The following is a 13295-nucleotide window of genomic DNA, read 5'->3' as shown; positions in this document are numbered from 1 at the left end:
TGCTAATTCAATTAGTGTAACAAGTCATGGTATTCTCTCTTACAGTTGACGGTTTCTAATGTGCTAATGATGCATTTACATTGTTAATTCAAGATACTTTTTCATGTTCAGCAACATGAATGATTCCTTTAGGATTTAGTGCAGTCTGTTGTCATTAATCCCGTTAGAATGTCCCGCTCGTATCAGTGTTGGCACCGAGTCACTGCTCAACACTATAATGTACCTGCTAATGCATGTAGTTATGAATACAAGGACGTCCAGGTCTGTCCACTGTGCGATAATGGTTGTGTTAACACAGTTGTAAGTCTCATGTTATCTCAGTGTAAGTGCTGCAGACATGACGGGTCCTGGCGAGTGATCTCCTCCAGAGTCAGTGCTTCATGCAAACAAAAGCATACAGTAGGAAATGCTAAGTTTGTCTGAGAGGTGTGTGTGGTGCAGTCTGGAGAAGCTGCAGGAGTCAGCACTGACAAAGGCAGAAAATGTGGTTCTTACATTTACACTAAATAGAAGACTGTTTACTCTGAAATGCTGTCAGCAGTCAGCTGCAGTTTCTGCACCCACCTCATGTTCGCTGTGTTTTGTTTAGTTCATGATTTTTTGGTACAGATTAAGTTTCACTCAGTTCACCGTTAACCCTTTAAATTCAGACATTCATCGGACAGCTGCAGGAGATTGCTGTTTGCATAATCCTGTTTATATATATCGATGTAAAATGATTACCATGATACCTGGAACATTTATTTTTTTTGCAACAGAAAGCGAAGGCTTCTGTCTTCTGTCTGTGTCATCATGTTGCCCGATAAATCTTGTTTCTCTGTGTATTAGAGCGCCAAAAAGTATCAGCTAAGTGGTTGAGATTCATACCATATCATGGCTAAGTTGAGGTTCAGTTCCAGCTGGGGGCCTTTATTGTCACAAATGCTGCTGGAAATGCTGCGCCGGTTTGCTAATAAACGCCCCCATTTGGTGGCACAAACACTGCTGGAAACACGGCGAGGGGTTACTAAAAACATCCACGTTTGTTGGCACTAATGCCGCTAGAAATGCAGTGTCAGTTTGCTTAAAAAAAAAAAATCTCAGTTTGCTGGCACAAATGCTCCTGGAAACACATCAAAGGGTGACTTAAAACACCTGAGTTTGATGACACAAGCCATGCTAAAAAACATCCATTTGGTGGCACAAATGTCGTTGGAAATGTGGCAACAATTTGCTAAAAACACTTGCATTTGGTGGCACAGACGTCACTGGAAATGTACCATTGATTTGCTAAAAACATGGGGTTTGGTGGCATAAATGCTGCTGAAAATGTGGGGATGGCTTCCTAAACAAACACCTGCATTTGGTGGCACAAATGCCACTGTAAATGTCGCGACAGTCTCCTAAAAAATGGCCACATTTGGTAGCACAAAGACAGCTGTAAACACAGTGGTGGGTTACAAAAAACACCCACATTTGGTGGCACAAATGCTGCTGGAAATACAGTGACAGCTAGCTAAAAAAAACAACCTGTGTTGTTGTTAGTTGATCTTGAATGGTGGTCTGCAGTCATCTTGCCTGGGTGTGTCATGGCGTCCGGCATCCCCTCCACCTCCTGATGACAAAGTCAGCTCAGAACTTCACTTTAGAAATAATACAATAAAATGATGCATATGAAACATGCAAATGTAATGTGTCCTAGATTTACAGAAACATACAGTGCCAGCATTTACCTCTGATGACTGGGCTGAGGGGAGACAAATGAATATAATGTCCACATGCGATTTATGAAGTATCAGGAGTGGGAATCTCTCACCCAACTCCAGACTGATGACAGAAAATTGGCGTCTTGCTCTCAGTCGTTTGAACTACAGTTTGTGTGCTCAGAGAAAGAGAACAGAGAATGGGATCACCACATTACAAGTGTATATACTGTATGGTCTTCCTCTGTGGTGTAGCGTGGCAGACAGAGCTGACTTCTATCATGGATGGACCGATGCATTCATTAATGAGGATGGATGATATGCACATCATGTGCTTTCAGGTTCAGCTTTGTGGGGCCCTAATGTGAAAGCGGAATAGTTCACTGGTCATGAAAATTTCATCATGTGCCATGGTAAAGCCCGCAAAGTAGCCATTAGACAGACAATTTTAATAAGGAGGAGAAAAAAATAGTTAGGCTGAAGCAGTGAGCCTAATATGAATCTGACTGCAGAGGGTTGAAGTAAAACTTTGAATCCAGTTTTTGTATGGCCACCATATTAATGTATTATTGAATATGTAGACCCTTCAGTTACATTTGGAGGTCCACATGGGATTCTGATGCTGCCGATACTGAGTTCCTGTGGGAACGCTGGAGGTATCCTGGAAGTTGCAGAAAAAGGCTTGCAGTGAACGTCTACCGGAGACTAAGAGAATATGAGACTAAGGAAAGAGGAATGTGTTATGCAGGATAACACTTTATGCATACAATGGCCAAAAAAGACATTCTACAGCATCCCTGGAATTTTATTTTAAATGTTCAGTTTGGAGCAAGTGTAGAGGGTCTAACTCTGTGTTGCACGGTGAACAAAGACGGTGCACAAACCATGCTAAAAAACATCCATTTGGTGGCACAAATGCCATTGGAATTGTGGCGACAGTTTGCTAAAAACACCCTAACTTTGTGGCTCAAACGCTACTGGAAACATGGCAAGGAGTTTGGTGACACATGCGGCATGAATTTTGTTCATGTTCAGTTTGGAGCAAGTGTAGAGGGTCTAACTCTGTGTTGCACAGTGAACAAAGACCACATAGCCTGGGAAAAAAGTATTCACAGGGTCTGTCTTGCACAAATGCTCTCTGTGCTGGTTTAAGACCATGAACACATTCACTGAATGCTCCATTAGGGGTGTAACGGTACACAAAAATCACGGTTCGGTATGTACCTCGGTACACATGTCACGGTTCTGGTTTTTTTTGGTACAGTAATGAAAAAAATAGACAACTATTAAATATCTTTTACTTATTGGTAACCTTATTAAAACATACCACCACAGCAGTTAACTCTTTTTACACAATTTTTGAATGAAACAAATATATATAAAATCCTGCTTTTTCACATTGTTTGAATGAAAATAGAAATATAAAAGTGAAAAATAAAATCCTGCTGTTTTTTTTAACACATTTTTTGAATGAAAAATATAAATATACATTTCTGCTTTAACAGTTTTACTCAGTTAAAATAAAAAGTATAGTGCAGCTGGTCAGCTTTAAAGCCTGCTCAGATTCAGTTTTACTAGGAACTTACTTAGCTTTCCCACTTTGTTAAAGTGCAGTAAACAAAACATGCTTATATCTAAAGTGCAGCTTAAACAATTTTACTCAACTCCAATGGCGTTGGTTATTTCTTTAGCGCAATCAGAATGGTCAGGGAAACGCTCTTTCTTTTTAAACGAAGACGATATCGTAATTTGCACCAGATTGCGTGCCGGTTAACGTTCAAATTCGGGTGGTGTCGCTTTAGATGCGTTAGCATGTTAAACGTGTTTCCAAGTACATACCCGCCCGCTGTTCTGCAGTGTCGGCACACTGCTTTTGTCTTGTCCACTTGTTTATTTCCATCTTCGTATTTTACCCTGAAACCAAAGTGTTCCCGAACGGAGGACTTAAGGTTTGCAGGTGGGTCTTCAGGTTCGTCAGGCTCACTTGCCATGTTGTCAAAATGCGAGAATGCGCTGCACAAAGTGAAAGCGGAGATTTACGGGACTCGGTCCATCACTCAATTATGTCCGTCGGGGAACTAGATATTTTAAATGGTTCGGCTCGCAAAAACAGAATTAAAATAAAATAAAATAAAATAAAATAAAATAAAATAAAATAATATCCTGCGCCCAATAGTTCGGTACAGGGTCGTGCCGAACTGAAAGTCGTGTACCGAACGGTTCGACACAAATACACGTACCGTTACGGCCCTATGCTCCATGCATGGTCACAACAGCATGCTCTAGCAATGCAAGTAGTTATGTAGATCAAGTAGATCATGGAGCCAGAAATATGGAGCCATCACCAAAACCTGAGGAGCAAGGAAGTAATTTACAACTGAAAACTTAAATGTTTTTAGATTTTCACACTGACGACAAACGTGGCGGAAGGCATTAGGTTGTCCATCAGGTTGTCCATCAGGTTGTCCACCCTTCCATCCATCTGTCTGTACATCATATGTCCGTCTGTCCTATTCTTGTGAATGTGATATCTCAAGAATATCTCGAGGGACTTCAACAAAAACTTCCACTTAGACTCGAGAATGAACTGATTAGAATTTGGGGGTCAAAGGTCGCTGTGACCTTGCATCCTTCTGAATCTCATGAATGCAACATATCAGGAACAGCTTGAGGGATTTTTTTTTTTTTAACAATTTGGCACGAACGTTCACCTTGACTCAAGGATGAACTGATTAGATTTTGGTAGTCAAAGATGACTGCGACCTTGCATCCGTCTCATTCCTGTAACTTTGGTGGTCGAAGGTTAAAGTTCAACGTCTGTGTTACCTCCCAAAATATGTTTTTGGCCATAACTCAAGAATTTGTATGCCAAGTTTGACAAAATTTCACACAAATGTTGACTAGGATAAAAAGTGCTGATATCCAAAAGCTCAAAGGTCAGCTTCACTGTGACATCATAATATTCTGCAAAAACACTTTTCTGGCCATTACTCAGGAACAGACGGGGAGACATTTGGTCAGATACTGAGTTGCTGACACTAATCTTGAAACTGTGCTTATTGTATAGATCTTTTGTATTGCCGGGGACAAGATGTGTGTGAAGCATCCCTGTTTTCACAGAAGAGAATATAAACTGTATCTGCAACTTGACTGGCTTGCAGAAGCATACAAGTGCTGCTCCTCGTCCTGGAATGTGGAAAAACGTGATAACCTCTCCCTCCTCTTCACAAACCAAAGATTCCCTTGTTCCCTTCAATCAGATCTACATTTTAAAGATGGGCGTAATCAACATGGTAGTGAAGTGAGAAAGCTGACAGGCCCCATTCACTGCACACGTGAGAGTGCAGACGTGTTTTTTAGGTCAGAGCTCAAACTAGTTTCGCTTCTAAGAAAGTGAGACTCAGACAGTCGTTGTCAGCGAGAGGTGAAATGGCGCAGAAAAGAGTTCAGCTGGACCAAAAAACCTTTTCTTGTTCCATCTGTCTGGATCTACTGAAGGATCCGGTGACTACTCCCTGTGGACACAGCTATTGCATCAACTGTATTCAAAGCTTCTGGGATGGAGAGGATGAGAAGAAAGTCCACAGCTGCCCTCAGTGTAGGCAGAGCTTCACACCGAGGCCTGTCCTGCTGAAAAACACCATGTTAGCAGCTGTAGTGGAGGCACTGAAGAAGACTGGACTCCAAACTGCTCCTGCTGGTCACTGCTATGCTGGACCTGAAGATGTGGCCTGTGATGTCTGCACTTGGAGAAAACGGAAAGCCGTCAAGTCCTGTCTGCAGTGTGTGGCCTCTTACTGTGAGCAACACCTCCAACCTCATTTTGAGTTATTTGAAAAACACAAGCTGGTAGAGCCCTGCAAGAAGCTCCTGGACAACATCTGTTCTCGTCATGGTGAGGTGATGAAGCTGTTCTGCCGCACTGATCAGCAGTGTATCTGTTGTTTCTGCTCTGTGGATGAACATAAAGGCCACGACACAGTGTCAGCTGCAGCGGAAAGCACTAAGAGGCAGAAAGAGCTGGAGGTGAGTCGGCAAAACATCCAGCAAAGAATCCAGGACAGAGAGAAAGATGTGAGGCTGCTCCAACAGGAGGTGGAGGCTTTCAATGGCTCTGCTGATAAAGCGGTGGAGGACAGTGAGAAGATCTTCATTGAGCTGATCCGTCTCATGGAGGAAAGACGCTCTGATGTGAGGCAGCAGGTCAGATCCCGGCAGAAAACCGAATTGAGTCAAATCAAAGAGCTTCAGGAGAAGCTGGAGCAGGAGATCAGTGAGCTGAAGAGGAAAGACGCTGAGCTGAAGAAGCTCTCACAAACGGAGGATCACAACCAGTTTCTACACAACTTCCCCTCCCTGTCACTGCTCAGTGACTCACTGAGCATTAATATCCGTCCTCTGCGCTACTTCAAGTATGTGACAGCGGCTGTGTCAGAAGTCAGAGATAAACTACAGGAAGTTCTGAGGGAGAAATGGACGAACGTCTCACTGACAGTGAAGGCAGTGGAGGTTTTACCATCACAACCAGAGCCTAAGACCAGAGCTGAGTTCTTAAAATATTCGCATGAAATCACATTGGATCCAAACACAGCACAATACAAGGTGTTATTATCTGAGGGGAACAGAAAGGCAAAATTCAAGAGGAAGATACAGCCTTATCCTGATCACCCAGACAGATTCTTTGGATGGTCTCAGGTCCTCAGTGAAGAGGGTCTGACTGGACGTTGTTACTGGGAGGTGGAGTGGAGTGGGAGTGGGGTTCATATAGCAGTCGCATACAAAAGTATCAGCAGGCTGGGTAATCCATTTGGACAAAATGACAAATCTTGGGCATTACAGTGTTTCCCAGACTGTTATTACTTTTGGCACGACAAAGTCCGAACACCCGTCTCAGGTCCGCAGTCCTCCAGAGTAGGAGTGCACCTGGATCACAGTGCAGGTATTCTGTCCTTCTACAGCATCTCTGAAACCATGACTCTCCTTCACAGAGTCCAGACCACATTCCTTGAGCCTCTCTATGTTGGACTTTGGCTGTCTCATTCTTGTGTAAGAAACTGTGCAGAGTTGTGTAAACTCAAATAGACAGAAGACATTCAATAGTCTCTGCGTTTGTTGCTGAGAGCTGATTGTTGTGGCGTTCCTTCACCGCACAGAGATCAGCACTCAGTCAAACATTAGGGGCGGTACTTTGACATCTTCTCATGAGTTGTGTGAAGTTTCTTAAGGTGGCGCTCTTTCCTGTGTCGATGGCTGTTTGTTTACCTCTAAATGTTAGTTGAATATTTGTACTGATGTGTTTGTATGTTGTTGTTTCAATCCTCGAATGCATGAGTCTGAAGATAGACAGTACCAGACCTCCATTATCCTCAACTCATTCTCACTCCCAACTTGTCACATATTGCCGCTTGGTCAGTAGGCTTTCATGTCTACATATTATGTGCAAGGTATTCTGCTGTTGATGTTGCGGACGCCGTGTCAATTTACGCTTGTTACATGCATTGTGTCTTGTCAGAATACACTGCTGTCTTCACAGGAACTGTACAGTCTCTGCATGTCTTTGAAAAGTCTTTGTTCAGTCTTTTTCAAAATAAATTTACATTAGTAAAACATCTCATTTTTGTTCATTTGCTTGTGCAAGAAATGAACCTTCTTTAACATAATATTTTTCTCAATATACATTAAATCAATAAATCATTCTTGAGTCACCTACTCCCGATCGATCGTGTTACATCCATCGTCTTTCTTTTGCCGTCACTTTTAATTATGTTATAGTCTTTATAACAACGCCTTTGAATCGACTGGCTCAGAATCGGCAGCGCTGTGGAGTGGAAGGAACTGTGTTAACTAGGAGGAGGGCTTTTGTAGTAGCAATGTGACTCTATGAAGTGTGTCTGCTCTGTGTAGTGTGCAGCAGCCTTGTCTCTTGCTTTGAATACTTGACATCATTGATTTCTCCTTACAGTGGCAAAAGCAGCAGTAATTAAGAGCCCAGGCCAGTTCATTGATTAGACTTTCCGCCTGAGACTTCACACTGACAAATCTTTGCAGCTCCTCCCAAGGGGTCGATCAAGTAAGCCAAGTTTATGTTTTAACGGCCTGAACAAAAACACAAGGTAGACAGTATATCTAAACGCCTTCGCTCTCTCCACAGTAAGGGACTGTAAGAAATTACAGGGGCTGAGGTTGTGTACTTTTTCTTTTCATTGAAAGGAGTGTAGTGGTAAATTTTTGGAAGACCAAGGTTGGGTTTTGAATTTTTTTCAAATTTTAGTCGTTGACAATGTTCATGTGTATCTGTTGTTTCAAAAATAGAGTGGCTGGTGATGTTTGGTACTCACCTGTTTTGTTATACTATTATATCTAATGTGACTTTGGTTATTGTGAAAATTATTTTGCCATTTACATAATATGTTTACATATGCACCTAAATATTTTTTAAGATTAAAGGACTTGTACAAAGTTGACATTGTGATTATTATTTTGAGATATTATAGATAGAATCACTGTGACGTCACGCTAACAGCAACAGCTGTCACTTCCAGGTAGACAATTGGAAATTGATTTGAATAGCAGGGATATGTGAAATTGGCAAACTTACTTATTTCTGTTGTCATTTTCAGCCATAACTGTAGAGTTTAAATAATTCATGCAATGTTAATGATAATTGACAATTCAAAGATTTAAACTGTCAGAAAGAAAATAACATGGGGTTCCTGGAGTTACTTACATGGGGTTAAATAAACTGATGTATTTAGAGTATTGTACGAACTGTTTTTGAATGGGCTCACTGTTACTGTTTTTTAATGAAATTATATTTAGAGTATAGAGTATGGTACAAATATTATGTTACAGTATATTGTCAATGATGAGTAATAAAATAAAAAAAATGTGGCTTATTTTGGCTTGTTACTCTGTCTCTATTCCAGTATCATCATATTTTGAATGTCACTTACGCCCATAGCAACAAACAATAGGTAATAAAATGTCGGCGCACAAAAGGCATAAGTGACGTTTTGGCTAAAAAGCTGTATTTTTGTAGTTAAAAAAATAATAATTCTTTAAAATATGGATTCCGTGAAGCCTAATCTCTATAAAAGTGTAGATTGCTCAAATATGTTGTTTTTAATCAAGTAATTACAATCAATGAAAAGTTTGTTTTAGCTCTCCTGTAAAATTCTGAAAATGTCACTTACGCCCCTTGTGCTTCAAACCCTCGATATATAGTTAAACACCAGTGGTCTGACCTATCTGGTGTTTCGGCTCTGTTATTTATCTACACATCGCTGCATTTCCAGCTACAATTTTAAGCCAAAACATGATTTTTCCTAACCATAACCAAGCAGCTTTTGTGCTTAAACATAACCACATTTTAACTACAGCATTACGGAAATGTAAACATTTGTCAACATTTGTTTTGACAATTGAGCTGCACAAAAACCAAGCCAACACGGAAGTGCCAAAAACTGCAGTTCCTCTAATGGCCACTTGAGGCTGGCTCCAGAAGTAAGTCAATCCCCATAAACTCTTATGTTAAAAGTTACAGCAGAAATAAACATGTTTACAGCTGGTGCAAAAAATGGTTTCGGAATCCATAGCTAAAATTCAACATTAATGAGAACTGTACAGGGGATGATTTTTTATATAACTCACTTGTTTATATTTTATGAAGGCTTAGGCCCGGATCACACAAAAACAATTTTGTAGGTTGCAAATTGTGAGGCACACCACACTGCCTTTTTTTAACTGAATGCCACTAGGAAAAAATGCTTGCTGCGCCTTTTCATTGTTGTCCTTACACTAACCTTCCTGTGTAACAAATCTACTGCTTTTTTTTTTCTTTTTTTTTTTTTTTAACAGTAATTAGTATCTTGTTCTTAAAATGTTGAGGCAGTGGGTCCTTGCTGTAGCTCTGGTTGGGGGTTAGAGGCTGTCAGTAAATAGTTTGTTGGGCACAGGGAAACGGAGATCTGTGTGGGTACATGAGGTCCTAAAAAAGAGGGTGGATCTTGGGGAGTACCACCAGTTGGTCCAGGAGCTTCTCCTCCATGATGGACGTTTCCAGGCATATTTTAGGATGACTTGGGACCACCACAGAAGGCCCGCCTCTCAAATCATCTGATTGGTCAACGGGAAAAAAAGATGACAAAACGAGAGATTACATGGGTAAAAAATGACAGGGCCTAGAATGCAGAAATGTGTGGTGCATTGAAACAGCGAGCAAAAAGCTTCATTCTTGTTAAAAACAATTACAAAAAGCCGCCTCCAGCTGCTAAAACACTTTCTGTATGATCGGGGCCGTTATTATTATCCGGGCATATTTTTGTGGGGGTCGGGCGCTTTGAGTGACAGGCTGTCTGTGAGGCCTTACCACAGTCTTTGACTAATATCCACTCCGTGACATCAGGAGCCTCCATCTTGTATCCAAGTATGATCACATTTGGCTCCAGATAGTCATGATGGTGACAGCCTAAATGCTTAACTCAAGGCTTCAAAACAGGAGTCCACAAACCAATGGGTGACGTCCATTATTTTATGCAGTCTATGGTTGCATCCAACAGTGACATCTCACTGCTGATTGGACCGACTGCTAGAGAAAATCAAGCTGTTGTTTTCTTCAGTCTGTGGCCCACCAACAGATAAATTAGAAGAGTTAACCATCTCTTGATATTTTAGCTGTTTCTCACCACTGTTTGTTCAGCACTGTTATGATCGTGACGCAGGGGTTACTGTGAACAAACACTATGATTCAGTCTGTAATGGCAGATGTTGCAATTTTCTTCTAAGTCAAAGTGAAGGTCCACTGACATTTTTTAAAGCTGGTGTGGGCCTTGCGTTTTTTTTTAAAAGACCCGCAGGTTCAGCCCCGCTCCATACCTCAACGGTTTTTGTACGGTCCCTAACAAGAGCGAGCACATAAAGACAAACAGGAAGGCTGTGGCAATAATTAAAAAACATCATAATAGCAGCAGAAGTTGTAAGTTTGTAACAACACTAACACTGTTGCTACAAAAAAATATTGTATTATGATGACAGTAGATGTGAGAGCAAACACATAATGCCAGAAGCTTCTTCATTACAAAGACAGAAAAGTTGCCACCGTTTCAATGGAAACAAACATTGCTTTGGGCCCCTTTGTAAACAGCACACAGCTGCTATTTCGAGTGATGGGAGCTCCACCTTGTCACAACAATTCCCTTAAAGAGGAACAGTTTAATGTCAACAATATTTTCTCCATCTGCCTGCTCATGAAAACCTTCCAATCCACAGGGAAAATGTTTCTCCCATTCCAAAAGGAAAAACACAATAGAAAAAGATGAACTGATAACATCAAGCACGGATTGCAGTCAAAGGCATAGTATTAGCCCGCCGCAATGAGAGCTTTTGGTGGCACACATCCATCTGTTCACTTTTGCATTTTTCAAAGAGGTGTCATGCCTTCCGTTATTTCGAAATTTCTATGCAATTTTCACAAGGAACTCCTCCGAGCGCCGTGCCAGCTGACTGATTTGCATGGCCATCTTTTTTAGTAAAATGGAGGTATTCCACCTGCCAGGCTCCCGCGCTTTCTTGTGAGAAGTTTGATCGCTCAGTGGTAATCAGATTGGGAGAGATCCATCCAATTTGCGCTGATAATGAGACAGCTTGACAGGGACACAACGGCAATTACTTTGCGAGGCATATAGTGTCACAGTCTAATTAGACAAGGTTATATATTTCAGTTGAACCCATTGTTATGTATATCATACTCTTATTTTTTGCAAGGCAGACCTGAATGCAGCGTACAACTGTTTCAGCGGCACTCGCGTTGTTTTCTACTATTCAGTAATTATTTCAGCCACTTTTTCAACACATGTTAGCACCTCTCCTCAGTATTAGTGCGCTGTGTTAAATGTTACTGGTGTCTGGGAGCAGCTGATCGCCCTGAGGCTGGGAGCAGGCCCGGGGCAAACAGTCTACCAGTTGAGCTGCTTGTGCAATAGAGAGATTAGAGTGCAGAGGTGAAGGTGAGATCGACTGAAAGGAGATTTTATATCTTCCATCACCGTCGTCGGGAATGTGACATCACTGGCAAAAAAGATAGATGAGCCTCTTTCCCCAGCGATCCAGCCTAATGTGCGTCATCCACATGCAGCTTCTGGGGAATAAACCAGATGCTGCTGTGGCTCTGGAGGTTTTTCAACCGTTGACGTCTTAGTTTCGACACATGGGAGAAATGCAAGGATGGAAGAGCAGAGGTGTCATTCTGAAGTGGTGTCAGGCACTTATGACTAAGGTTCAGTATTGCAGTTTTTGGTGCAGGTTGAAATTCTTCAAGTAAGGTGTCAGAGGAGTTGTGTTGGTATTGATAGCCAGCCCAGTCGCCAGAGGAAAATGTTGGCATTGTGTCGTTCTGCAAACCACGAATACGTTACATTTGTACGTCTTATATGTATCATATTAACTCTTATACAGTGTATGAGCTAGCTTTGTTATTAGGAGACGGAGGGACTGATGGACAGCGAAGGTGAGATGGCTGCCAAGCTGTGGGCCACTGTTCAAGACCAACAGACAACAAAACCCATTGTGTTTCAGTAAGTCATCGCTGCATTTTCAGCAGCTTCTTAGCCACCAAATGTGGGTGTTCCTGTCGCTGTTATTACAGCTGGGATAGTGGCAGAAAAACCTGGTGTTTCAAGCAGGGGTGTCATTGTGGGGGGGCAAGTGGGACTCAGGGCCCCAGTGAGAGTGGGTGCCTTAAAAAGCCGAGAATAAAAAGTTTGGTTTTGTTTAGAATTTTTTATTTTCAGTTTTCATGATGCTGAATTATCTGCAGAGGTCTCCTCCTCTCCAAAAGGAAACCAGTGATTTATACCAGCAAAAACACTGAGTAAAGTAGCTCCATATTACAAATCAGTGTATCTTTGATGCAGTTTGGCATGTCGGTCCACCCCCTACTAATGTGTCTGCTCATCTTTTTTCTCTCATATCTTACAATCTGTACAGTTAGATGGTTTTTAGCATGAGCCGAATTATCCACAGAGGTCTCTTCCTTCCCAAACAAAAACGGACCAGGTGATTTAAACCGGTCAAAACCCTGAATAAAGCAGTGTGTTACAGGTGTTACAGACCACTGAAACTCTGTTGCTTTTCATTGCAGTCGGGCTTCTAACGGCCCTATGTGTAGTCATCTTTTGGGTTGTCCATTCTGGGCCACTATAGAAACTTGGCGGTACAACATGGATGTCATCATAGACGAGGACCTGCTCCCTCTGTGTGGTATCATAGCCTGTTTTGTTATATGTGTTAGGTTAAGAGGCTAATATCAATCCTGTATGCTCCATGCTTGGGTACAGTTGTTGGCGAAATTATTTGTAAAATAAATAAGTGAACAGGTGCATGAGAGAGACATGGAGCTAGAGAGGGGTATATGTGTGGTGGGGGGAGAAAGACAGGGCACAGAATTTGGTGCTATGCCCCTAAATTTGATCTTTGCAAAGCATAAACAAGCATTTTTCGTTGCCCTCAGTGTCGTTAAAATGTGAGGTTTCAAAGTATCAACTACATAATAACGTGTAAATGTAACATATCCATGGTTGCAGAAACGTACATTGCCAAACATTTATTCTAGTGACT

The 13295-nt window shown here is 41.6% G+C and overlaps 1 protein-coding gene across 1 annotated transcript; it reads left to right on the top strand.

Annotated features, from left to right (window-relative positions):
* Positions 1-5111: 5111 nt before the first annotated feature.
* LOC125895841 (tripartite motif-containing protein 16-like) lies at positions 5112-7148 on the top strand. The gene has a single exon (XM_049587993.1). The coding sequence runs from the start codon at positions 5112-5114 to the stop codon at positions 6762-6764; it is 1653 nt and encodes a 550-aa protein (XP_049443950.1). The 3' UTR covers positions 6765-7148.
* The last annotated feature ends 6147 nt before the right edge of the window (positions 7149-13295 follow it).

Source organism: Epinephelus fuscoguttatus, linkage group LG10 (assembly GCF_011397635.1).
Source record: "Epinephelus fuscoguttatus linkage group LG10, E.fuscoguttatus.final_Chr_v1".
Lineage (NCBI taxonomy): Eukaryota > Metazoa > Chordata > Actinopteri > Perciformes > Serranidae > Epinephelus > Epinephelus fuscoguttatus.
The sequence above is the reverse complement of the archived record's forward strand: the minus strand, read 5'-3'. Positions and strand labels throughout refer to the sequence as shown.

What these genes read in the sequence shown, in the direction of transcription:
- LOC125895841 (XM_049587993.1), top strand. Translation starts at nt 5,112, where the DNA reads ATGGCGCAGAAAAGAGTTCAGCTGGACCAAAAAACCTTTTCTTGTTCC.